At 50.6% G+C, this 26,152-nt stretch overlaps 9 protein-coding genes across 9 annotated transcripts; 5 read left to right on the top strand and 4 right to left on the bottom strand.

The window, feature by feature from the left end:
- Positions 1-376: 376 nt before the first annotated feature.
- PFICI_02775 (uncharacterized protein) lies at positions 377-2,862 on the top strand (the record flags this gene model as incomplete). The annotated part of the gene is made up of 2 exons (XM_007831356.1): positions 377-401; positions 467-2,862. The coding sequence occupies 2 exons, from the start codon at positions 377-379 to the stop codon at positions 2,860-2,862; spliced, it is 2,421 nt and encodes an 806-aa protein (XP_007829547.1).
- Positions 2,863-3,867: 1,005 nt separating this feature from the next.
- PFICI_02774 (uncharacterized protein) lies at positions 3,868-4,979 on the top strand (the record flags this gene model as incomplete). The annotated part of the gene is made up of 4 exons (XM_007831355.1): positions 3,868-3,951; positions 4,028-4,105; positions 4,315-4,549; positions 4,669-4,979. The coding sequence occupies 4 exons, from the start codon at positions 3,868-3,870 to the stop codon at positions 4,977-4,979; spliced, it is 708 nt and encodes a 235-aa protein (XP_007829546.1).
- Positions 4,980-5,372: 393 nt separating this feature from the next.
- Positions 5,373-6,674, bottom strand: PFICI_02773 (uncharacterized protein; the record flags this gene model as incomplete). Its single annotated transcript, XM_007831354.1, has 1 exon — positions 5,373-6,674. The coding sequence occupies one exon, from the start codon at positions 6,672-6,674 to the stop codon at positions 5,373-5,375; it is 1,302 nt and encodes a 433-aa protein (XP_007829545.1).
- Positions 6,675-7,417: 743 nt separating this feature from the next.
- PFICI_02772 (uncharacterized protein) lies at positions 7,418-9,277 on the bottom strand (the record flags this gene model as incomplete). The annotated part of the gene is made up of 1 exon (XM_007831353.1): positions 7,418-9,277. One exon carries the CDS (start codon positions 9,275-9,277, stop codon positions 7,418-7,420), a length of 1,860 nt encoding a protein of 619 aa, XP_007829544.1.
- Positions 9,278-13,616: 4,339 nt separating this feature from the next.
- PFICI_02771 (uncharacterized protein) lies at positions 13,617-15,136 on the top strand (the record flags this gene model as incomplete). The annotated part of the gene is made up of 2 exons (XM_007831352.1): positions 13,617-13,857; positions 13,941-15,136. 2 exons carry the CDS (start codon positions 13,617-13,619, stop codon positions 15,134-15,136), a joined length of 1,437 nt encoding a protein of 478 aa, XP_007829543.1.
- Positions 15,137-15,375: 239 nt separating this feature from the next.
- Positions 15,376-16,437, bottom strand: PFICI_02770 (uncharacterized protein; the record flags this gene model as incomplete). The annotated part of the gene is made up of 1 exon (XM_007831351.1): positions 15,376-16,437. One exon carries the CDS (start codon positions 16,435-16,437, stop codon positions 15,376-15,378), a length of 1,062 nt encoding a protein of 353 aa, XP_007829542.1.
- A 1,287-nt stretch (positions 16,438-17,724) lies between these two features.
- On the top strand, positions 17,725-19,624 carry PFICI_02769 (uncharacterized protein; the record flags this gene model as incomplete). The annotated part of the gene is made up of 4 exons (XM_007831350.1): positions 17,725-17,991; positions 18,048-18,062; positions 18,117-18,223; positions 18,286-19,624. The coding sequence occupies 4 exons, from the start codon at positions 17,725-17,727 to the stop codon at positions 19,622-19,624; spliced, it is 1,728 nt and encodes a 575-aa protein (XP_007829541.1).
- Positions 19,625-20,107: 483 nt separating this feature from the next.
- Positions 20,108-22,858, bottom strand: PFICI_02768 (uncharacterized protein; the record flags this gene model as incomplete). Its single annotated transcript, XM_007831349.1, has 1 exon — positions 20,108-22,858. One exon carries the CDS (start codon positions 22,856-22,858, stop codon positions 20,108-20,110), a length of 2,751 nt encoding a protein of 916 aa, XP_007829540.1.
- Positions 22,859-24,370: 1,512 nt separating this feature from the next.
- On the top strand, positions 24,371-25,297 carry PFICI_02767 (uncharacterized protein; the record flags this gene model as incomplete). The annotated part of the gene is made up of 2 exons (XM_007831348.1): positions 24,371-24,451; positions 24,518-25,297. The coding sequence occupies 2 exons, from the start codon at positions 24,371-24,373 to the stop codon at positions 25,295-25,297; spliced, it is 861 nt and encodes a 286-aa protein (XP_007829539.1).
- Positions 25,298-26,152: the final 855 nt, after the last annotated feature.

The raw sequence follows: 26,152 nt of genomic DNA, 5'->3' as shown, positions 1-26,152 counted from the left end.
TACTTTAAGCAGCCAGTATTCCTCGGGTCAATAGAGAAATATCAAAGCACTTCAATGTTGTGAGCGTTCAATCGAGTTCAATGTTACCAGCTTCAGGGCCCCACTGCGTGTTTCCGGGAGTTACAACATGGATAGGTAGATAGTACACTGGGAATGCTCCGGGCGGGGAGAATACAGGGGATACTGCCACTATCAAGGTACGCTAACGTCGCGCGTCGCGGTCCCTTAAATGGTTGAAACCCCACAACCCGGCAAATTGACACAACCCCCAAGCGCGTATCCCTGGAAGCTGGTCAATTCGTGAGACCACATTGTGCAAAGTTCCAACATAGGAGATTCTGAGGGACACGGCGGCACAGGATGGGATTTTTGGACAATGTCAGACCCATCAAATAACCATGGTAAGACATGAGATCTCGATCCAAAGTCAATATGTGAAAGAGAAGAGGCTGAGATGTACCTAAAGCAGCGGATCCAAGCGGGCAATATCCCAATGTGCAGTGGTCTGGATATCCCCAGAATCCGCAACAGGCACAGCAACATCCGCACTCAAGCCCAGTAGTGGCAACGAGTCACGCTCAGTATTTTGGATCCAGCCAATTACCGGCATCTCAAACTCACCACTCCTTTGAATCGGGGCAATGGGAAACACCATATCAATACCAGCAACCCGGCAACACCACCTCTGCCCCACTGATAGGCTACTATCACCAATACGGTAGCAATTCTGCTCCTTTCAACGGGTATCATTACTATGATCAGACTGTGGCATATCCTCCACTGCCACAGCAACCATGGCCAAGTGCGGACCAATTTCCAGCACCACAAGTCGCTGGATACCCAGCAGCCTCCCAGCACTTGGATCAAGGCGCTAAACGGAAGCGGACTCCAGATGGTCACTTTGCACCAGACCCAGCCGTCAGTTCTCTGCCTCTACATGACCAGGAATACCTAGCCATGGACGCCAATATGAAGAGAAGCAAGATAAAGCATGAATATAACGACGCCCCAGCCATGCCGGTTCCTGCTGGCATGGCAGCCGCGAGATCTTTGGCGACCTCAGCTATTAAGCAGGAGCCAAACGACGCTGAACCACGTCCACCATTGATGGAGAGACCTCTGTCCATTCCTGGTGCCTACCCAGAGTCGTCAGGCGAATCGGAATATGGGTTCTCGGGCCGGCCGTTGATCAAGTCTGAGCAGCCTTATCCAGCCGAAGCATACCAACAGGCAAACACCACGACCTCGGCGGCACCGCAAACTGTGTCAGAAGATCCGCCATTATGTCCAGAACAGGCTGAGCTTGTAGATTTGATCTGCAGTGGCCGTAATGTGTTCTACACAGGTTCAGCTGGATGCGGTAAGAGCACAGTGCTGAAAGCCTTTACCAAAAAGCTCCGCGCAATGGGCAAAAAGGTGCGCATCCTTGCTCCGACTGGACGAGCGGCCTTGCAAGTCAATGGCCAGACTTTTTGGACATTTGCCGGCTGGACGCCGGGCCATATGAAGAAACCACTGGATGATCTGAAAGCAGCGGTGCACGGAAAGTATATCTATGAACGAATCAAGAAGAATACGGACGTCATCGTGTTTGACGAGATCAGTATGGTTGAGAACCATATTCTCGAGCGGCTCAACGAGTTGATGAAACAGGCCTGGTTCAACCCACACCGTGAACGACAACCTGCTTTTGGCGGCGTGCAAGTCATTGTCACTGGTGACTTTTGCCAGCTCCCGCCTGTCAAACCATTTCAGTATTGTATGCATTGCGGCAAGGAAATGCTCCAGAAAGAGGTGTATGGCCGAAAGACGTATACCTGCCCCCAGCATCGCGAGGAGTTTCTCGACGAGCATAAGTGGGCATTCTCGAGCAAGGCCTGGCAGGAATGCAATTTTGTACATGTAAATCTCAAGCAGATTCACCGTCAAAATGACCAAGAATTTATACGGATGCTGCAGAAATGTCGCATAGGAGATCCGCTGTCGTCAGTTGAGCTAAATAGGCTGATGGACCATCCTTGCCAGGTACATCATGCCACGAGTCTGTTTGCGACGAGGGAGCAAGCAAGGGAGCTCAATGAAGCCAAGTTCAAGAAACTCACTGGAGTCAACTATTCATATTGGGCATACGACACCTTTAACTGGAACCCGAAGCACCTTCATCTAAGATCAAAGGGAGCTCTTAATATGAACCGAGGACCTCCCACAACAGATGAATGCAAGCCAATCAAGGCCCTCGATGATCATCGATTCTCGGATATTGTTGAGCTGAAAAGAGGAATGCTGGTCGTGCTACTCACCAATCTTGATCTCGGCGCTGGCCTGTGCAATGGCAGCCAAGGCATTGTCTCCGGCTTCGAGGCCTATCACCCAAACAAGATGCCCAAGGCGATGATTGGAAAAAAGGACGACCCCAGCATGAAAATCATGGGTGACCATGCCTCATTGAAAGAGCAGGCGATGAAAGCTTTCATCGAGAGCAAGGGAGCAAAATTCAAACAGTGGCCTATTGTTAGGTTTCATAATGGAGAAAAACGAATGATATATGCCGAGTGCTCCATTAGCGAACTTGGCGACGAACAGCCGTATAGTCTGCTGGCTCGCACGCAGATACCATTGGCACCTGCCTGGGCCATGACCATTCACAAGAGTCAGAGTTTGACCATGGATCGAGTCATTGTGGACCTCTCTAGAACATTCGAAGAAGGGCAGATTTATGTTGCGCTCTCTAGAGCTACCGGGCTGAGTGGGCTCAAGATTAATGGCGACGCGACTGCGCTCACTGAAGGTCTTGGGGGAAACCGTGAGGTTCAGAGGTTTCTCAGGGAAAAGTTTGGAGCGTTGAATGCATTGTGTAGTTGAGATAGTGTCTGATGATACCCCATGGTTGGAATAGATAAAATATTGGATCGCATCTCGTTGTTTTCGTAAGGAGCCAGTCAGCCATTGGTAATTGTTCTGGAATCAAGTCCGACTTGTGACCCACCTCCAAATGCATGGGATCTTGGAACCATCAAAGAAGCGGTATAATTTAAGCTTGCACATGGAGATTGCATACAGATAGACGAGAATACCCATGGGCCTCAGGCTGGGATGCGATCACAAAAGGACCAAAAAAGCTTGGCATAGGTCACCCGGAACTCCGTTGTATCATGTATGTCATCCTTAGCAAAGCATTTGGAGTCACTTTGAAAGCAGCCACTGCAGCATGTCAAAGCATGTGTTCAAGCCCATGCCCATTATCTAGCGCCAAGCCTCCAACTCCGACAAAAGGTATAACGGAGACATCCGGATTTATACATCGCTTACTACTCCTACAGCAACTACAAGGGTGGGTTCTTAGCTAAGCGTCCACGTCTTGGCGGCTCACTTGCACTGCATCGTGACGCTGACGGAAGTACGGCGACCAATGATATCAACGCCGGCCCTCGCTCACTCCCCTATTTGTATACAACAGCTGTGCCGCAGGCGGGCAGATCTCATATGGAACAATCTCGCATACGGGCAGCTATACTGTACAAGCATCGTGAATAATGCTGACATGAAAATTTGAATACCATCACAAACCCTGGCCCTTTGCTGTAGGAGGCGGAGGTTCGGCCGTATCCCAAGCATGTAGTATTCGAAAAGCCGCCATCTTGTGTGAATAGGTATATCGCTAGTCAAAGAATCATATTGGTCATAGATCCAAAGCCTCTATGCACGTTGGAAAATCTTGTAAAGCTTTTGGAAAGTATAAATATCAGGTCGAATTTCAGTTCTCAATTGATTAGATTTTTTTCCCCCCAGCATAACTCAGACACGATCCAAAGAGACTCGACTCGACTCAACGACTCCAAAGACAACCTTTTCAAGCATTTGACCAAGATGAAGTTCCCCATTCCCCAAATCCTGCTGGCCACGAGCGTCGCTGGTGCCTTTACTTATGAGAGACTCGACAAGAACGACACGGTAAGTGATGGGACCAGTATCACAATGCCAAGGCTTTTATTGTGAGAGTATGCTGACACGCTTTTTTTTCATTCAGCTTCTCCTCATTCTGGATCTTCAGGAGGGTCTTTATCAGCTTGCCCGCGATTTCGACCACACCCTGTACAAGAACAATGTGAGTAATTTCAACATGCAGGTTTCTTATCTACACAGTCCTCTTTTACAAGGTCATCATGCCTTGTGAATTTATTTCCCGATCCAATATCTTTGTCCCGAGAAATGTAATATCCGTCAACCTGGTAGCTCAATCATGGGCGGCAAACTTTCCCTCTGTCCAGCAGCAAGAAAAAAACGAGAAGCTAACATGTGTCTGAACCTTTCAAGATGTACGCTCATGCCGAGCTCGGCCGCGTCTTTGACCTGCCAGTCGTCATGACCACCTCGGCCGAGACGGGGCCCAACGGTCCCCTGCCTGGCGAGTTTCTTGAATGGTACCCCGACGCGCCACTCATCAAGCGCCAAGGTGAGGTTAATGCCTGGGATAACGCCGACTTTCGGGATGCTGTGGTCGCGGCCAACAAGTCCCAGATCATTGTCGCCGGGATCACGACTGATGTCTGTAAGTACTCAAATTTACCTTGCGAGTTCCTTTCCTTTTTCCGGTTTTTCTTCTTCTTTATTCTTTTCTTGGAAATCAAACGCAAAACTCAACTTGACTAACCTCGACCATAAAAAAAGGTGTCGCTTTTTTGGCCCTCTCCCTCAAAGAAGCAGGCTATAGCGTCTGGGCCAACGTCGAGGCGTCGGGCACCACCACGGAGCTGATTCGCGACACCTCCAACGACCGCATGCGCGACGCCGGCGTCAATGTCGTCTCCTACTTTGACATCATCTGCGAGCTCATGCGCGACTGGCGCAACGTCCCCGGCGCCGTCGAGATTTATCCCCTCCTGGACAAGTACTACCCCGTCTACGGCGTGCTGGCTCGGGCCCACCGTTTCGCCGTGCAGAATGGCAGCGTCTCCGAGGCCGAGGCTGCGTTGCCTTGAAGCTCGGAACGTGGGTGGAATGTGATATTGAAGAAAAAAGGGCCGTCGTGATGGGTCCTGCGGTCTTCTCGGATCGTGATAGGTCATGGGTGGATTTGATTCTCGCGCAATCTCAGTCCATATCTGGACTCGACAGAACAGCGGGCGTTGTTTTTGTGGTGTCGCTCTTTTGATTGAAAACAAAGTGCTTTGGGCTCATACAGATAGCTTTTCGATTCTTTGCAGGCTCCAACTTGTCCAGAATCAAGTCCGGATTCAGTTGAGTAGCACATATTTAGTAGGTAGATATATACATATTTTATTTTCTCCGTAGGTCAGACTAGAAAGCTAGGTATCTTGATGGTGCAAATCTTTTCACCACAAACTTATGCCATTGATCTGCTTGTAGTGCTTTTACCACGAGAACGTCTCCCACTTCCAACGTTTGTCGACTGGCTTGTCCGCCACCTTGTACCCTCTGAACGGTTCGTCGCCAACACAAGGAAGCGTGGCCGACCCCTTGAACCAGGTGAACTTGTCGTCGCCAAAAATGATTGTGCCCTTACAAGGATCCGGGAAAATGTCGCCCTCTCCAGTCTCGCGAGCTCTCAATCTTAGCTCATACTTGAATGGGGAAGGCTCTGCATCGTCGACCTTGGCTTCCTTTCGCGGGCCTGTAACGGGTGGGGCCTTTCTTTTGGAGCCTGTAGGGGCGTTGTTCGTTTCCTCGTTCTCCTCGTCGTCCTCCGATTCGTCTTCATCGTCTGAGATTCTGCGGTACTTCTTGATGTCCTCTACATTTCGGCTGATGATCATGACTCCGACCAGAATACCGAAATCAAATTGAGCTTTGTAGAGACCTTGCACGTTGGTAGGGTGAATGTTCATGGTCATCTTCTTGGAATCTTCTGGCCATTGGTCCGTAATCTCCTCGCACTCAATTTCATACTTGCCGACGGGCGAAAAGCCTTGGGCAACCCGCTCTGGTTCGTCAAGTGTGCAGAGATATTTTCCTTGCGACTTAATGCGCTGTTGGTGTTTCTGTTCATCCGCAGCCTTTGCTGCCGCATCGGCCTCGACTACAAAGTCCTCTGCTGCCTTTTTCACAGCAGCTTCGTCCCAGCCCAAGAAGACGTGCTTGTTCTTGTCCAAACTGCCTTTCGCAAAGTGGAGGCCTTCGACCTTTGCAGCAGCCTCACAAACCCTCTTCATTTGAAAGTCTGATCTATCGCAGGGTATGTCGACGACTGTAGTCGTCTTGCTACGATCTGGCTGCCCCGATGTCAGAAAGTATCTCGGCGCGATCCACTCGGGGTGATAGCCCAACTCCCTGGTCGATGGCTTCACGATAAATTCCTGGTACATTTGTTCGCGCAGATCAGAAATGTGCTGAGGAACGCTGTCACATTTACCAGCTGCCACAGCCTTTGTTAATAGATCGGCTCCGTCTCCAGAAATCTCGCTCTCGTCGTACTGCACGCCATAGTGTTTGAGTTGGGCGCGAACAAAGGCGTCTGGGATGTCTGTGTTGCGAGCCCAGTTTGCAATCCGTCGTTGTCCTTCGGGAGTCACCTTTGGTAGAAATTGCTGGCGAAGAACGTCGGCTTCACATCGTGGAATGGCAAAGCGCCTGGAAGCTCTAGTCAACAAGACAGAGAAATCTTCACCGATACAGCTGAAGCCGTCTCGGACGACCTCGTGGTTCTGAGCAGGCATGCTGACTTTGTTCGATTTACGTTGTGAGCTTGCACTTTGCGTATGCGAGGAGTGTGAGGAATTCCCAGGGATGATGGGTAGGCGGCCCTTCCTTATCTATTGTACATAGTAGAAAGGCAGCGAAACTATGGCGTGGTCCCTGCTTGGCTGATGGACGCGTCGACTTTATCGCGTGTTGAGGACGACTAATAAGCCGCCTGAATTAGGTAAAGCAGCTTCGGGTGTGCACAGGTGGGTACTTACGTCACACTTGCTACCTACGTACCTATGTATGTTTGTTCAAACCGATTCCTATAACGTGTATAACACACTGATATGATGCCATCTTCATTTATTTTACCCGCAGCTGAAGTGAGCGATACGTCTGTAATATGAACCGGTCGATTGACGTATAATTGTGACTCTTTAGTGAGACCTCCTTCTGATGAATACTGGCGGCTTCCCTTCCTGCACCGTTACCAGCCCGCAGCGCCGCGTGGAAGCGACAGCGCCAAGCCTGTGGATAGGACCCTGCGTTAGTGCTGCTCCGCTAGAACACGGGGCGTTTAGACCCTGGAATACGTACCATGGGCAGCTGCTACCACTACCTTCTAGACTATTCGAATTTCCATCTTTTACCCACCAGGTTTGGTAACTCGGTATCGACACCAAGGATCGTTTGTGTGCTTGAATGTTGAGGCAATCAGTACCTTCAACGACTCACAATACTCAGCGGTCTATCCAGAAGTTCGCTGACATGGTTCTCAAACTATGCAGATTTCTGCTTGCTCAAGACTGCCATTTCGAGCTCCTTCTAGAGCTTCGCCGTTCATGAAGCCGTACAACAATGCTGGGCCGACAAGTCGATGTTGATCCCCCCATTTGCGCAGGATCAACGGGTAAACCGAGCCCGGAACTATAGCACACAGATCGCCCGTCTTCATGATCCGTGGTCCAATGCCGAAAGATCCTTTTGAAGTCCGAAAAACATTCCGGCACATGGAATTCCAGGTCGCTTCTTGGATGAATATCGCTGCTGAACCTGATGAGGCGGATGCTTGAAACGCTTCTCGATCCTCGGGTGACAGGCTCTGAAGGAAGCCGCCCTTGTTGCGCCTTGTCTTGATCTCCTCAAACTTGAGCAGATAGGCAGCGCAATCTGCCCGCTGTTGCCACATTGGCTCTCCTGTAGCCGCACCCTTATCGAGCCGCATTGCGCCAGTTAATACGCAACTTAGGGAAAATACAAAGTCTTGCCATGTGGGTAATGTTACACCTGTTTTGGCCACGAGTTCGTCATAGAGGTGGTCAAATAGGAAAGAAACGCTCTTCTCGACTTCGGTATCATAAGTCGTGACGGGAAGTTCCTTGGGGGTGATCATGTCGGAAATGGCAATGATCTCGCCAACTATAACACCCATGCACCGGATGCTGTTTGCTTCAGCGTCAAGGACGATGGAATCAGCCGTCTTTGGCGCCGCTTGCGTGGGATATCTCAGTGGCGCCACTAGATTTGGGGCATGCCAATCCGGTACCCACGTTGGAAGTGTTCCCGTCTCGGTCTCGAATTCTTCTCCGTGGTCAACAAATGCCAGAATGTGTAGATTGTCGGTGCGTGTGATTGTGTTGATCGCAAGAGTTGTGTAGACTTCTTTCGTCGATACTGTGTAGCGAGGCTCAATGATCAGGTCCCCGCCGACAATGGCACTGGGATGTCCGAGCAGCGCATAGACATAGTCTCGTGGATCGGTGGAGATATGAATGCGAGCCCAATGTAGTACTTCGGAGAAGTCGTACAGAGGCTGTCCGTCGGGTTTCATGGTCCAAACCATGCAAATATGGTTACATACCCAGGACTTGAGATCAAAGTGGGTTACTATCGACGCTCCATTATCGTCTAGGAATTTCACAAACGTCGCAATCTCTTCCCAATCGACCCAAATGTCATTCTTGCCCCAAGACAGTCTTGCTCGGCTCGCCAGGCCGACCTCTTGGATAATCCAAGCCCGATGAAAGTACTCGATATCAAAGAGCTTCTTGATAGCAAGCCACGACATGTGGATTACCTCGTCTTCGCGCGTCTTGACATCGTGGTGTAGGTAGTTCTGCACCTTGCGCAGCTCGCCTTCTTGGTCGCGATTGAACTGCCGTAGAAAGTTGATGGCAATCAACGAGACGGGCTCGTCGAGATGGAGGTTCTCAAATCCGCCGAGCCAACACAGCACCTGTCGAGCGGCGCGAAAGATGTCGCCCATCATGCGCACCTGAGCGCGGCGCTCCGACAAGTCTTCTTGATTAATGCATATCGCGTCGACCCAAACGCGGCGCGGTCTATCGGAAAGACGGAATGCGACCAATGCTTTTGTCAGGTTGGCCCCAATTCGAAGTGTTCCCTGATCAGTTTCATCGTTGCCATCAATACAAAAGATGCTCGAGTGATAAACTGTCGGCTTTCCCCAAACATAGGAAAGAGCCTCGTAGGGATCGTCTGGAATTCTCTGGGCGATGAGTCGGCATCGCAACGCTGTCGATCCATGCTCGCTGGGTTGCAACTCTAGTGTACGAATATATCCCGGCGGCAAAGTGGCGTACTTGAATTGCTTGGCTTTGTCAACCGCCGCCATTGCGAGACAGAGAATAGAGTATCGTATAGGCTAATAGCACGTGGATATAGTGCTCTTGGCGATTCATGATGAGAGAAAAATGGAGAATCTCCCCGCCAGGTCGCGAGTCTATCGTGCAATCTCGAGCGAGGGTCGCTTGGATTGCTGCGGAAAGCGTTCCGGCTGTCATTCCCAATTTGGTGCCCTCGAAGGCCATTCTAGGCGCGGTAGATAAGAGACAGGGGGCAGTTCAGCTGAACGATACAGCTGAAATGTCACTTGATGGGTGGCCCCATGTCACACACCCGCCCGGAAGAGAGTGTGACGAAAGAACATACATGAAAGCAATCCTTACAGACCATGGTGTTGATTCCTTCACGGATCTTGCCAGGGATTGCTGTCGCCGCCAATACGTCTTTTTAGGAAACGTTGGCGCAGATTTTGAATGCGGTTTGACTTATTATTAAGTATTACTGACGGAACTTTAGTCTTTTTACTGCACTTCCGCCGATACATGAAGATATCTTTAGCTCTGGGAATGTGACGGAGAGTTTGCGCCGGGCGTAAGCCACCCGTGTCCCCTGACCATGCAGCTTTCAATAGTACTAACCTAGGTTAGGCAGCTTATGACCTAGTGCGCTACAATGTTCAAATTGATCTTATGTTTTGAAGAAATATTTGGGATTGGAAGAAAAGCTGAGAATAATTTGATTGATGCTTGTATTGGTACCGGTGGTGAAGAGCAGTAATAAGAGAAAGAAAGAAGAGATCTCAACGCGGAACCTGTAACTGTCGCCAATCATTGACATCATTTGAAAGTGACCACAGACACTGCTGTTGCCCCAACAGAAGAAGCTGAGATACACCTCGAGGTGAAGCTCGGCTCGCATAATCAATTATTTGTCGACTTATTATGCACCTGGATGCTGGGATGTTGCTCCTATCGTCCGTGGCCACCGCGGCTGCCATGATTGCCACCATGAAGCAGTGCGGGATCATTGACCGATTGGTTTCAGTCCGATGCATCAGCGGTTGAGGGGGGAAAAAAAGGGAAAAAAGGGAAAAAAGGAAAAAAAGGAAAAAAAGGAAAAAAGGAAAAAAAAAAGTATGACTACGGGAGCTATCAAGCGTGTTAGATTGTGTAGAACTGGGCACTCTTATTTGGAGTCTGAATAGCCGAGTTGTCGTTGCACCAATGTCTTCGATATCGAATGCAGCAAATACAATATTAAAGCTGGCACATTTTCACTCAGTGAACAAAAAAAACATGTTGACCTCGTTCCAGATAATCCAAATCCATAGACCATTACCCCCCCCCCCCCCCCCCCTCCCAAAAAAAAAGAGCCTGTGGTCTGATGCGCCAGGTAAGGCGCGATTAGACAAAATTGACATTGACAAATATACATCATATATCCCCATCAGGGAAATCAATAATTGAGATCGTATGATTTTCCCTTGGTTCCGAAATTTCCTGATAAACTTACCTCATTCTCACAGTAATGGTTAATAGCAGATAACCTTGAGAAATGCTTCATTTGAAACACACATGCTGGTCCGTACCTCTACCAAAGTATTCCTAGCGACAATACCTGTTTCATTATATGTACGCCGTACCTTTGCGCAACGCTCGTGTCTAGCGTATCATAACAGAATACGCAACAGACTGGACCTCCTTTCCCCAAGATAGGTCGTGCAAGTCGGTGAGTTATGTCTTCAATATGGAGACAACAAACATGGACGTGTGCGAATCCACACAACCAGGGGAGGGGGGACAGATACAGAATCACTCAACTCTGATAGGGTCTCGGCACAATCTAGGCAATCGATGACCGACTTGAGGTAGAGTATCTTCCCCATGAATGGTCTCCAGGCAAGACTAAACTGAACCATGAGTGGCAAGATTCCTTGACAACAAACCGGAAGTTACCGCAAAGATGGAGAATCTATTCATTCGTTCGCCCAATAGAGAATGGACATATCGTTTTCAAGATCGGAACAGGATGAGATTAGGTAGAGCAGGGGACAAAGAGTGACCTTCGTGAATCTCTAGTCTGAGCTGCGGCTATGCTCGGGGGTTTTGGGTACCCGCACTATCAGTGCATAATATGTACTCAAGAGACTGGCGCGGACCGCGCGATGAGACATATTTCTTATGAAATTTAAGTGATTTGTATTACTTGCGAATCACAGGTATCTAGAATTAGATTGACCTCAAAGTTGGTCAACTCTGCTGGTGATGTTGAGAATCATTGAATAATGTGTTGACTGCATTTGTATATTGAAGCAAATGGTTCGCATATGGCACCGACTGGCTTGCACCACAAAGAACCATGGTCCGACCAATAGACGATAACCATAGATGCATAATTCCCGACCTATTTTAATGTATTTTGCTCGACATCCGCCATTCTGATATAATGAGCACGAATGGATTGCCTGAGCGTTCAATGTCTCCTAGCTCATCTTGGTTCGCCGCCACCCTCAGATGGAGATCAAGCATATGCCAATGGGCTACTGTAAATCTATCAAAAACAGACCATTTCTCTCGGCATGTGAATTGCTGTTTAGCTTGTCTTGAAGTATGGAGTCGAGGCGTCTGGTCTTCACCACGTCGCGCAAGTATGGCGCTGCGTATCGCAGAATTCCACATCTGGCCTTGACCTGCCACTACTACACTGAACAGGAGCGGGATGATGAGTAGACTTCAATAAAGTGATGAGACATCTTGTAGAGGTAAATCTTGGGGTAAATCGTAGTCTAGTTGCTTGCAAAGTCTCGATCAGCGCAACTGGCCGCGTGCCGGGGAAAGTCTGGCTTTTGCTCCCTGCAAACCTCCGCGTATTGACATCATAAGCCCCAAGATCAGGAGATCTCATTACGGAATAACAATCCAAAATAGACAAAGCACAATTCCATCTTGAGGCACGCCAGGCACGGACGGTCTGGGGTTTTGGCGCTTATTCATGGAGTCGTTGCGGCGATACCATAAGACCCCTTTAGGGGATAAGCAAAAGTCAATGTGTCGGGATGTACCTACTGCATATGGCTCTTTGTCGGGACCTTGACCAGGCCAATTTACCGGAGCGAGAAAAGATCACGCAATGGTGCTTGTACTGCATCTTTTCTTGTCTGAATAATCAACACGAATCAGGCGACTTCTCTTGTTGCTTGCTGGATGATTCGATTTCGGTGATGAGAAAACCCTCGGTGATAACAGTCAGCCAGTATTGTTAATCAGATGAAGCACAGGGGCACAAGCATTTCATGTGACTTGCAGCGATCTCGCAGATCAGAGGTCCGAAAATGCCGCCAGCAGTAGGAACAAGTTATGTAAGCCAAGGAATGAAGAGTTTTCCTCCATCTCCTACTTCGCATAGCCTCCTACCATCTGCCTGCCCATCAGATTTTTATGAGGCGGACACACACGGTTTTTTACTGCCAGGACCGTATTATACCATTGATAAACCTGCCCAAAAGAGCCTATGCAAGACCATAGCGGGTAGGGCTAGCCAATTAGTCCAGGTCCAAGATCCGGATAGCGCCGGCTTAAGGTGTTTAATGTTTGAAAGTATCCACAAGACGATCATGAAACGATTGCACAGAATCATCTTTGCGAGCCTCTATAACGATGGTGAAGTGTTTCCTCCAGACTTGAAATATACCAAGCAATTAGAAACCTAGAATTAAAAGACATTAAAAACGTCGATTCTTCAGATATCGAGCTTGTGATCATGAGACCCCCATTTTCAACTCCTTTCTGAGTTTTTATTTCAAACTGGTAGCAAAAACTACAGAGTAGTGCCGGAGGCATTAGAAAAAAGTGACGTGATGGTTTCCACTATATCCGGCGTCGAACCCACCAACAGTCCCGAGTCAGTCGGCGCAAGAGCCCACTCGCGCCCCTTTGGATCCGCCCACTGGCTCCGAAATTTTCATGAGACTGCTTCCTAGCAAGAACCTGGCTCGCCTGGACTCTTGTCCAAAGGTCTGACTCGATTATTATCAATTGTCAACTGGTCACGGATTGACGGGATGCCACGCCCGGATTCGACAAGAGCAGTTCTAGAGATTTTGCTTATCGTTGACCCGTGGGGAAGTTGTGTCTTGACCCGCAGAAAAGTGCCTGTATCCAACGGGGTCTTCGGGGGTCTTTATTAAAAGCGGTTACCACCATGCTATAGTTCCCTGGGGTCGGTCGCCCCGGTCTCGTTGGCCTCTTTGCTGATACATCAAAATCAGTCTCTCGTCCAGTTTGGCGATTTCTTACCAAGAACTTTCCTCCTCCTTCTCTTCTTTCCTCAGAGGTGGATCGTGATATACCGGACTGTCCGAGTTTCTTTTGGTATATCTCCTCCCCATCATGGCCGCCACCTCAAACCACCTGGATAGCTCCAACCGCGAACTCGACATGACGGACTCGATTTCCACTGCGGCACCAAACACGGACACATCCAGCAACAAGAAGAGGCATCAAGAAGCAATGCCGGGCGACGATTTTGAGACGGCCTCGAAGCGGGTCGAGGAGCCATTGGATGCCTTTGGCGATGAAACCAATGCCGAGATCCAGTATAAGACAATGAGCTGGTGGCAGGCGTCAATGGGTGAGTCTTGCCAGTATCTTTTAAACAAATACTCGGAAGAAATATTGCTGTACTTGTGCTGACCATATACTCCATTCGAATAGTCATGGTTGCAGAGAACATCTCGTTGGGCGTTTTATCCTTGCCCGCCGTGATCGCAACCGTCGGACTTGTTGCCGGCCTAATTTCCATCATCGCTCTGGGCATCTTTGCCAGTTATTCTGGCTACGTTCTGTGGCAGTTCCGCATGAGATACCCTCAGGTCGCCAGTTATACCGATGTTGGCAGAGTCCTGGCTGGGCGTCTTGGCTACGAAATCTTCAGTGCAGCATATGTCATCTACTGTCTGTTCTTCATGGCCAGTCACCTTTTGACCTTTACCATTGCGCTCAACGTCTTGTCGAACCACGGGACGTGCACCATTGTCTTTGGCATCGTGGGCCTCATTGTCTTTGCCCTGCTCACCATTCCCCGAACGCTCAAGAACGTTTCATTCCTGAGCATTGTCAGCTTCATCAGCATCATGTCGGCCGTGCTCATCACCATCATTGCCCTGGCCGTATCGCCCAAGGCGGCATACGAGGATATGCAGGCCGTCTATCACCCAAACTTCCCGACGGCCTTCAACGCCATTTGCAATGCCGTCTTTGCCTACGCCGGCCACGTCGCCTGGGTGAGCTTCATCTCCGAGCTGCGCGACCCCAAGGACTTTCCCGTCGCCCTCGGCTCCCAGCAGCTGGTGCAGATCATTGTCTACACCATTGTCTCCCTCGTCATCTACCGCTACGCCGGTGTCGACGTGTCCAGCCCGGCCCTCAGCAGCACGGGCGAGGTTGTCAAGAAGGTCGCCTGGGGTATCGCGCTGCCCACCATCATCATTGCCGGCGTCATCTTTGCCCACGTCAACGCCAAGTACATTTACCTGCGCATGTTTGCCGGCACAAAGTATCTGCACAGCCGTGGTGTCGTCGCTACGGGGTCTTGGATCGCACTCGGTTTTGGCACCTGGACCATTGCCTGGATTATTGCCGAGTCCATTCCCAACTTTAGCGACCTGCTTGGCTTTGTTAGTGCTCTGTTTGGCGCCTGGTTCTCCTTTGGCGTACCTGGCTTCCTGTGGTTGTACATGAACCAGGGACTCTGGTTCCAAAATTGGCGCAAGATAGGCTTGTTCTTTATGAATGTCACGCTCATCATTCTCGGCTTCATCATTTGTGGTGTAGGCCTATACTCGTCCGGATGGTCCATGGCACAGGACAGCTCTGGCCTGGTCTGGTCTTGCGCTGACAACAGCTCATAAGGGAATGGGGACGGAGTCGCAATATTGACGTATTCATGAAAATAATGGCTTGGTAGAAATTTTATGTATCAATTTTCCACATCTATTTTGCAGCCCGAGTTCTCTCGTGATGTTTGCCTGAAAGTCTGCACGGTGCCACAATCACACTTTCTAAATTCGAGACACGAGATAGCGGCACCATCGCATATTGTTAACTTGAGACTCAATGGAACTATTTCTCGTCACATAAACCCCCTGATTTACGCAGACAAATATTGCCCAATCCGTGCGGCTTCGATCCTAACACACAAGGCCATTGTCTTCAAATATCTCAGATACGCCTCATTACCCAGCACAAACGGGTTCTTCGGGGTATTGCCACCATCCGAGACATTATAAAATGCCGCCCGATGGCGCAAGATATCAAAGTTGTACAGGGCATTATCTTGAGTCTGATGCGGCGCGAGCAGCGTGTCGGCACCGCGCGCGGCGGCCCGCTCGCCAAACTTGGCAAACGAGGCAATCTGCTGGTCCTTGGCCGTGGCATTGCTGGGGATGCCGCCGCCGCCATAGATGGCGGCCACGTGCGGCGCACCGCCGTCGTACACGTCAAAGAAGAAGCTCAGGGTCCCCGGGGTGTGGCCCGGCGTCAGGACAAAGCTAAAAGTCGTGTTGCCAAAGGTGAGGTCCTGGCCGTCGTCAATGGTCAGGTTGCGCACCGGGGGCACGAGGCCTGCGGGTGCTATGGGGTCCGCGGCCATGCCGTCCCAAGCCACGGCGGACGCGTAAACGGGCACGTCAAAGGTTTCCTGCAGGTAGCGGGCGCCGCCGTAGTGGTCGGCGTGCTCGTGCGTGATGATCACGGCCACAATGTCGGAGCCGCTGTAGCCAAGGTATTCCAGTCCGGGCACAATGACTCCTGCCGCTTCTTCTGGGTTGTCCTGCGTGTCAATGAGCACCAAGCCGTCGCCGGTGTCGATGATCCAGGAGGACACATAGGACGATCCGATAAAGAAGACCGAGTCAAAGGCTCGAGTGGGCTGGACGAAGCCATCCACTTGCTGTAGATCGGAGAGTTCCGGATAGGCCTGACCCAGAATGCAACGGTGAGCAGCAAAGGTGTACAGGTCATCACCAGCTGTGCTGAGCGCTTCGTACAAATATGTTGATACGTTTGCAGCCTGCTCCTCTGGATATGATGTGATGTTGAACCATGTTGTAAAATTTGTCGTGGCTCCGTATCCTGCCAGGCAAGGAGTGATGCTTGAAAGAAATGCGGCCAAAGCCAGTGACCTGGAGCAGAGGGACTTTGTCGGACGCATCTTCTGTATGTCGATATATACTCGAAGAAAGCAATGCTCGAGAGATGAGTAGGTGAATACCTTCAAATCGGCTACAAGTTCATGCTGTTCATATTTATATGATCCCCGCAATGGCGAGAAATCGCATCGAAATGAGCAAGACCAGATCCCATGAGAACCATTTGTCTTTCTACGTCCCCATTTTCTCCACAGTTTACCCGGTTGAAGGAAATCGTCAAGCGCGTCAAGGCCATTGGTGCACAATCTCACGATCTTCAGTTTCTATTCCCTACTCCTCTATAAATGCGGGGTTTTAGTTGCTTTGAACCTTGCCATGAACCCCCGGATTCCTGCGGCTCGACTCAGTTGTATGCAGTCTTGTCTCCACGCAGACAGTCCATATTAAATGTGTATACTACTCCGCCGCTAGGCCCGGTACTTGCTTGGATCATTGCCCATGCTACGTATTGCACATGCCCTGGAGAAATACACAGAAACCATCGTAAGTGGGGTATATAATAACGCCCGCGGTTATTGGACCAGCAACTCTCGGCAGGCCGAGTCGGCAAGCAACGACTCTTTTTGCTCCAAGATGAATACTCTTCATTATAAATCTGCTTCACACATCCTTCCAATAAAGTCTGTATGATGATGATGCACTACTTATACCGTCAATGTTCTCCTCGAGCACTTGGTTCTCGAGCAAGTGGGGCTCTCTAGTAGGGCAGCTTATTCGCGCTAGATTAATTGCCTTTCGCTTTGCCGATTTGGCTTATTTTGTGATGTGAAAGGATCTTACCAGATTTATGGTATTGCTTGCGAAGCAAGAGTGTCCCCAACACCTTGACATTATATAGCTCTTGAGAGTCTGTTTATGCTATTGTTTTTGCTGATTAAGCACTGCGACAAAGGCCACTTAGCCGACGTGGAGATAGTGCAATCCAACCCTGAAAGGAGATGATCGTTATCTTTCCGCGGCCACTTTGCCGCGGCCAAACGCCAAGATACATAGTAGTATCTCGTATGCTAGTCGCTTTTATACTAGCATCACCTCTTTTCACCCCACACCTACGGACGGGGATGGGTAGGGGGAGGGCGCAATGCCGACGATGCAATAACCCTCCGCGTGCCCGATACCCGATGCCTGATAATCGGATCAAGACGACCGCGTTCTAGGTATCTAAATTTCACTATCGTGTCGTCCCGACGGCACGGATGGGGAGGGTTGTAAATACTTGGTCCTGGCCCCCATTGTCATTGAACTCAATGCGATGAACTTTGCTTCAAGGTCTCTAACAAGTCAACACAATGGCTAAAATGGTGCATCCTTGGGTGAATCGTGTTTCCATCCTAGGCCTTTTCCTCTCCCTGGGGAATGCGTCTGCAGTCTACGCGCCCAGTGCATCGACCAAGAATGGCACGTACCTAGGAAAGACCAACGTCCACTACAATCAAGATGAGTTCCTGGGCATTCCGTACGCCCAACCGCCCGTGGGAGATTTGAGATTTCGAGCACCTGCCAGCCTCAATGAGTCCTGGAGTGATGAACGCAATGCGACAGAGTACTCTCCGATTGTAAGTCGTATTGAAGTTGAACCTAGTCTTGAAATATAGTCGCTAATGTTTTATAGTGTGTTGGTTATGGTGTAAGTCGTGCTATCTACTTGTACTCTGACCAGTTACTCAAACGTTGTTTATAGTCTGATTCCAATTTCTACGAGTCCTCGGAAGACTGCCTGACGATCAACATTGTTCGTCCTGCTGGCGTTCCTTCTGAACCACTTCCAGTATTGGTTTGGCTTTATGGGTGAGCTTGCTGATTTTTCAAGTCTCCATCGCAGTCGGGACTAACAATACGGAAAATTATAGTGGAGGATTCTACGAAGGCGGGACCGTCGATCCAAGATACAACCTCTCCCGTCTGGTCCAGAAATCCGTCGAGGCAAACAAGCCCATCATCGGCGTCTCCCTAAACTACCGCCTCTCGGCCTTTGGCTTCCTCTGGAGCGAGGAAGTCAAGGCCAACGGCTCCGCCAACAATGGTCTGCGCGACCAGCGTCTCGCCCTTCACTGGCTCCAGGACAACGTTGCCGCGTTTGGCGGCGACCCGGACAAGGTGACCCTGTTTGGCGAGAGCGCCGGCGCCATTGCCATTGGCCGCCACCTGACGGCCTACGGCGGCCGCGACGATGGCCTGTTCCGCGCCGTCATCATGGAGTCGGGCGGCCCGCTGGAGCGCTGGCCGTATGCCACGCCCGATCCCGACGCCTACTCCGAGGAGCTCTACACCAACTTGACCACCAGCACCGGGTGCGCCGCCAATGCCACTGCCACTGCCAGCCCGTTGGAGTGCCTGCGAAGCCTGCCCTTTGAGAAACTGAACGCGGCGCTCAACATTACCGACACCTGGATCTCGGGTACCGGTCTCGGGCCCTGGGTTGCCGTCATGGACGGTGACTTTCTCCAAGACTACCAAAGCACGCAGATTGCCGAGGGCCGATTCGTCCAGGTCCCTGTTCTGTACGGCACCAACACGGACGAGGGCACCGCCATTGGGCCCGCGGGGATCAACACGGACGCCGAGTTCCGCGCCGCCATTGCCGAGGGCGGGCCGGACAATGACACCATTGCCATGGTTGAAGTCCTCTACCCCAACGTACCGGGCATCGGCATTCCCGCGGCGCACGCGCTCACGGCCGAAGAGGAGGCCACGTACGGATCGCAGTGGAAGCGCGTGGCGGCCTTTTTCGGCGACATGGTCGAGCACATGCCGCGCCGGACCCTGGTATCGGCGTGCGCGCGCGCCAACGTGACGGCGTACAGCTACCGCTTCAACATTGTGCCGGCGGGTGTCTCTGCCGTCATTGGCGCCACGCACTACCAAGAGGTTGCGTGGGTATTCAACAATATCGATGGCGCGGGCTACACTACCAACCCGTTCAACGCGAGTCTGGTCGATCGCGATGCCTATGTCGGCGTCTCAACTCTCATGAGCCGCATGTGGGCTTCCTTTGCGACTGATCTTGACCCAAACCACCACGGCCTCACCGGTTATCCCGTATGGCCCACGTATACTCTGGAGGATGAGGGGATCGGTGCAAACTTTGTGTTTGATGCCAATGTTACCTCATTTGTTGAAAAGGATGATTATAGAGTCCCCGGCATGGCTTACATTGCAAGCAAGGCCAGGGAACAGTGGAAATTCTGATCGAAAACTGAGCCGCTGTATATCTAGACTATCAAGCTTGTATACTGATACATATCTACGTTGAGAACAGATGTTGATAATGGCGTGTTTCTGTATTGTTACCAAATTGCCTAGACACTAATATGATAATAAGCAAGAACTTGCTAGATAATATCACCTAGTTCCCAGAGAATCAATTATTCAAACGAGAAATCGGGGGCATTATCCATTAAAAAAGCAAAAAGCAAAACTGTCTTAATATTACAAAACTTCACCGTATGATGGAGAAGCTTGTTGTCACGCAGTAATTCTATCGAGATTGTCTCTCGGACTTCAAGGTCCATTCAAGGGTCGCTACGTGACTCATGACCAAACCTGTACCAATACTCCCATAACGCCTCATGACCTTATCTTGCATAGATTTGAGAAATAAAGCGATGAGCTATCACCACTATGCAGAGGAAACAATGCCCCACAAAGGGGAAAATAAAACAAGCTGGCGGCTTACATGACCAAACAATCCTTGTCCCTTCCTACAGATGCACTTTGCTGATGGGCTGCCATGGGACGGCCTCTACCCATTCCGCCTGGATTACTCGGTCCTGCTTGCGGTGGCGAAGGCTGCGGTGGCCCATTACCCGACAGTGTTGTTCTCCGGCGTGCGGTAGTAGCGCTGCTGGGAGTGCTGCTGGGATGATTGGGGTGGCCCGTTGGAGGCACGTATGGCTCAGCTCTACTAGCCTGTTCGTATGATGGGGGTGCATCCTCGTCCTCGGGATTCGTAGGTCGGTGGGTAGTATTGACTGGTGGAACCAGTGGGCGAACTTGTTGCACTGGGCGACCACCACGGGCAGTGTTACTGCCGCCACGCACTGGGACATTGATGGAAGCTGAGCTCGTCCGTGCTGGTGCTAAGCCCCCTCTCACACTACCTCCTCTCGCATTACCTCCACGCCCAAGCGGACCAGTCCGCGCTGTTCCGCCTCGCCCTTGCTGTTCTATGAACTGCTCCGACAATTGGCTTTCGCGGCGGCGGGCGGCTTGCTCATTGCGATGGCGCTCATCCTCCTCTTCCTGAAGTTGCAGGGCAAGCGCAAGATCACGATCCTCTTGTTCGTGATCACCCGACATTGGTGAGCCAGGCGGATCTGACCGCCCTTGAGCGTTACGACCATTCCTGTTCCGTACAGTTTGCCATTCACCTCCCTGAGCACCAGAATCATCGGCATCATACCAATGCTCCTGTACATTCTGCGAAAGTCCTTGTTCTGGACCACCGACCAGTCGAAAGTCGCCCGAGAAAAACTCTGTCCGCTCGCCATTGACGTCAACTAATGATTCCCATACAATTTCATCGTGAGTGTAGAAACCAGCGTCCGTAACGAGACTGAATAGCTGATGGGTTTGCGGATGTCTGTACAGAGCGGAGAAGTGATCATTCCGGAACAGGATGGCAAAGGTCCCTGGCTGGATGGATTTGGTGATTACCGTCAGGCCCCATCTTGTGAGTTGTGTGGCAGACGAGCTGAGCCATGATCGTATGGTGATTATATCTTGATATATTTGCTGCTCCTGCTCTGTGAGGCCAGCGGAGGAATTGCTTAGTTTGTCTTCAAGTTCCTCTTCTCTGAACATCAAATTTTGTGCCTCATCATATGATGTTGCCTGCCTAGAGAATGCCGCATAGGCAGGGTCGTCATTGCGCGGTAGCCACCCATGGATCAAAGGTATCGAGAAGGTAGAATAGAGTTTCATGTCGCGCGTGTCTTCGAAAGTCCCAGGAACGGTGTCGTCACGTTCTGAAGGGTGTACATGAGTTGAATTTCTCTTGTGAAGATTGACGAGCTCGGGAGTTGGGACATATCGCGGGTTGACATTCATCCCTGTATGCAGGCCCTTCAAAAAAGCGTATAGCTCACTGACATCAGGCAATGCCGCATCTGACTTTGTTCTTCTTGGGGACATCAGCTCATCAAACACAGCCTCAAGAAGAAGATTCAAGCTAATTTGCTCTCTGGTGCGTAGAGTCTCAACGAGAACCGTGTTGGGCAGGTCAGCGGGCGTCGTTAGTGTCAAGGCATTGACGAGAGCGACCAATGGACAGGGACCGTTAACATTTTGTATGAGGATAGGTGATCTTCGCGGGTTTTGGGACGCGTTTGCGTCGAACCAGTTTATATTTTTGATTTGGTATGTCTCCGTCCTGTCGGTGGCGTTGGATGTAGTTGTCGTTGCTGGTTGGGTAGGCGACTCTGCTCGTCTTGGGGGTAAAGGCGGCGGCGCCGGCTCCGAGGGCCCAGTCACCACCGCCGGTTCAGTTTCTGTCACTGGTTGGGCTTCTGCAACCGGCTCATCCGCTGCTACAATAGGAGGAGGCGATATCGGTGTTGATTCCTTCTGCTCTTCCTCGCCATCCACGAAATTCTCCCATGTACTTTGTCTCGAGAGGCTGGGCTTGACCGAGGCGTTGGGGCCAATAAGATCACCAAGGTCATCCCAAGCATGTGCGTCTTGCGATATCTCCTGCTCTTCTGTAGATCTCGTCGGTACCGAACCAAGAGAAGGCTTTGCACGATTGACCTCATCCCAAGCTGGCGATTCCCTACCGGACGGCAGAGACATTGGCGTAGGCGAGTTCTCTCTCAGATCCTCAGAAACCTGCCCGATTGGAGGTGCGCCCCAAATGTTCTTTTCAGAGTCTTGTCGGCTTATCGAAGGAATTGGAGGTTTCGAGGTGGATTGGGGCTCATCAGCGGAGGGTTTCCAAGGGTTGATGTTCGAGTCGGAGTCAGTGACTTGAAGTTTGGAGAAAGTCTCGGTTGGAACCACAGGATCTGCGTTCGGCCGTGCTGGTGTGACATTGGCATTGCTGCTAGACACAGCAGTGCTAACCGGCTTGCGCTTGAAAGGGTTCGTTTCTAGCTTGCCGCCCGGCCGCAGGACTGTGGGTGTGTGTTCAAGCGTTATCTTTGGCTTCGAGGTGTCTTTACGCGGCTCCTCCCAGGGATTCTCCTCTGTTGTATCGAACGAACTCTTTGGTATTACGCCCGGTCGCAGCGCCTCTGGCACATCTTGTGTTGCCGGATTGCTTCCATTACCCTGGTGGGGATGTCCCGCGCCCAAATCCTCCCAGACGTTTCCTCCATCCATCTCAGGGTCTGAAGGTGACCAGACATCTTGGTTAGGGCCATGGATTCTGATTGACGGAGGTACATCGTTGTTTGCGTCGCTGGAACTCGGCTTTGGTGATACCATGGTGGGGCCTTCTGTCGACCGTGGAATGCGATCGACTAGCAGACCAGAACCGGGCGCAAACTTCCAGTGGTGGGCAACAGCCAAACAGGCACTTGTCTTTTGCAGGTCGACAGTCGTGGGGTGTATAAGAAATCGGCAGTACTGAAGAATGTCGTGATACTCTCTGGTGTTGAAGGAGCCACGAACGAGCGGAATTGGCAGTGTGTGGAGAAGGGCCCAGATAGTGCTTCAAGCTACCTACGTCATTAGCTGTTGCGGTCCCGAGCGTTTGCTTTGCTGGAAAGAGAGCGGACGACTACTTTGAACGTACGTAGTAGTCTGAGTATTGAGTAAGTAAAAATTAAAGTCCCCGATATAGTTTCGTAGTTGATAATGAATAAATTGGGTGATGGAAAGAGGAAATGAAAGTGGCTGTTAAATCATCAGCAGCCAACGGACTGCCTACCTAAAGTTTGGTGGGAGGCTTGGGAGGCCCTTCAGTGTAGTGGAGTGCGTTACCGGAAACCGCCAGGAACGCGACTGGCCGAAATGTGGCGGTGCAGCTTTCAACGGTCAGGCAGCAGAATAACGCAGCAAAGGACCCTGAGCGCCACCTTGAGGTCTCGACTTCTGTTGTTCTGGTAAAAGTGTTTGGGAATTTCAATTCATTGAAGTGAATAGTCTCTGTTATGTTGAGTTCCCAGCAACTGATAGCTGTATCGCACAGTACATGAGTTCTGATGCAACCAGGTAATTTCTACTATCCCTCGCCATTATTCAAGTGATGCACAATTGCAGGTGATGCCTGGATGCCTCCCTGCACGAGCCACATACGCACACTCATCATGGCGAAGCTAGAGTGGCGGTGCATCTTGGCCCAGAGAGGCGAACATTATCGCTTACTATGGTCTTGTGGTACCACTATCTTTGTCTCTTTGTCTAACGCCGAGGACGCCACGATTGAACCCCGCGATAGTTTTATATCTGTACTCTTCAGTATTTGGTAGAGTCAGTGGAGTATAGTTTGGATGCAAATGTGTGTATGCTCCATACCTATCGGTAGGTAATCGAAGTACCTAAGGTATTCCTAGCGCTTGCTACAGAAGCTTTCCCCAGACTCTCGCAGCTCGGACCTAAAGAAAAGCGGGTCTTTCTTGCTGCCCCTCACGTCGGGTCCCAGTGCTTGAGTGCTTCTTTCTGCTGGTGCTAAATGGGTGGGGCGGCTGTCCCCGTCCCGTTGTGACCGTGCAATTAATAATTTTGCCTAAACAATCCCTTGGGTCAATGATTGCATTGACTTTACCAAGTCGTCGCGACGTCATTGCTTCCAAGTGACCTTTCTTTCACACGATCCTCACTTCAACATCATAGAGCAGGGCGCAATTTTTGCTACAACGCCGAGACTATTGCTTTGGGGATTGGATAGGGGCGAATTGTCGTTCAATTGTGTTTTTGTCAAATCCCTCTCTTTCACCCAGCACAAATCTACAGGACATCAGCTCCAGACTCTTGATCAAATCATCAGCTATAATCATGGCACTAGTCAACGGATGGCTTCCACCTACTCGCAACAACTTTGAGTTCATCATGTTGTGCTGGAATTTTTATCCGCTGGTATGACACGTCATCTCGATTGGTCCTTTAAAGTGCCAGATGCGTCAGCTGACTTCCTTGTACCAGATGGGCTCTTTGCAATGGCTTACCTCATGGTATAGCATGGGCAAGACTTCTACAAAGTCAGTGTTCAATATACCCGGACGTGTAGCCTGGTTCACCATGGAAATTCCATCGATTTTGACCATTGTGTATACCATGAATCAACTTGCGGGCAAAGATGGCATTGCCAACCTACCATGGCAGAACAAGATCCTCGCTAGCATGTATATCCTTCACTATGTGTATCGAGCCGTCTTGTTCCCATTTATTCAGCCGTCCATGTCGCCAATTCATGTTGTGGTATGGGCATCCGCCATCACTTTTCAGATCACAAACGCAACCTGTATTGGTTCGTGGCTCGCTGCATACGGTCCCACGACACAAGCAGAATGGCATGCGCAGGGCTTCTCCATGTTGCGATTCGGCATTGGCTTGGTTACTTTTGGTATTGGCCTGTCGAGTAACTACCTTTGCGACGAGGAACTCCGCGAAATTCGACGCAAAGAGCAAAGACGTCAGGCCAAGCTAGCGGACCAGGGAAAGAAGGGCGTCGAGAAGCATTACTCTGTCCCGAACAATGGGCTGTTCAAGTATATGCTCTATCCACACTACTTTATGGAATGGATCGAGTGGCTAGGTTTCTGGATTGCGGGAGGCTGGTCTTGTGCTCCGGCACGGGCATTCTTGCTGGCCGAGTTCTTTGCCATGCTCCCTCGCGCGGTGTCTGGGAAGAAGTGGTATCAAGAAAAGTTTGGGGAGGAAAAGATCAAGGGGAAATATGCCGTCATTCCAGGTATCTGGTAGCAGCACTTGGACAAGAACAAGCGACTTGATACGAGTTGATAGTCAGAGTCGAGGAAATTGATTATACGTACTCATTCATATGTAAGCAGAGGGGTTGATTGTGAGCTGTAACGTTGTCCTGAACCAACGATTGGCTGCTGATAGGGCGAACACGAGAGCAATCATTGGACTCAAGCACTCATGTTCCTTGCTCTCTCGCCAAGCGGGAAGAAGAGAAAACTCTTTTCCATGATACTTTGGTTCCAGACTATTGAGTGTGGTCCCACATAGGCACACAAAGGCACACATGGCACGTCTCAACTGTGCTCAGAATTTCGTACCCGCGTGCCGCGATTAACAGCATGCAGAATTCCCGCATCCTGGCCATGATCACCTACTACTAGTCGTACACGTACTAGTATACGTACTGTGAGTCCTTTCGGTTACTCTTCCGAGCCCCAAGCAGCAAAGGATGCAGGGGCGGACTGCTTTTCGTCGCCCTGGCCCTTGTTTAGTCACCTGCATATCTACGACTAGCGCAAGTTCACGATGTTCAGTAAGCACAAAATCGCAAAACTTCATTCGCAGAAAGTCCGGGTGGCAGGCTGACATGACAAACTCTTGTCCTCCCATCGACCTACCGTGTCAGCTCAGCGCTGTGGGATTTCTATTGCACCGTCCTTCCCGAATCTTAACTGTGCCTCTATCTCACAGAAGGATTTTAGCAAATAAAATAGTCTCGATACCCAATTTGGCGGGAGATCCCTTACCGAGGTCCGCCTGCAAAAAAAGACTGCGCCAGAGCCTCGAAAACAGTAGGACCATCGGGACGCCAAGCCCAAGCTGTAGTTTTTGTCTCATCATCGACTGGAACAT

This window comes from Pestalotiopsis fici (genome assembly GCF_000516985.1).
Source record: "Pestalotiopsis fici W106-1 unplaced genomic scaffold PFICI_Scf_2, whole genome shotgun sequence".
Lineage (NCBI taxonomy): Eukaryota > Fungi > Ascomycota > Sordariomycetes > Amphisphaeriales > Sporocadaceae > Pestalotiopsis > Pestalotiopsis fici.
The sequence above is the reverse complement of the archived record's forward strand: the minus strand, read 5'-3'. Positions and strand labels throughout refer to the sequence as shown.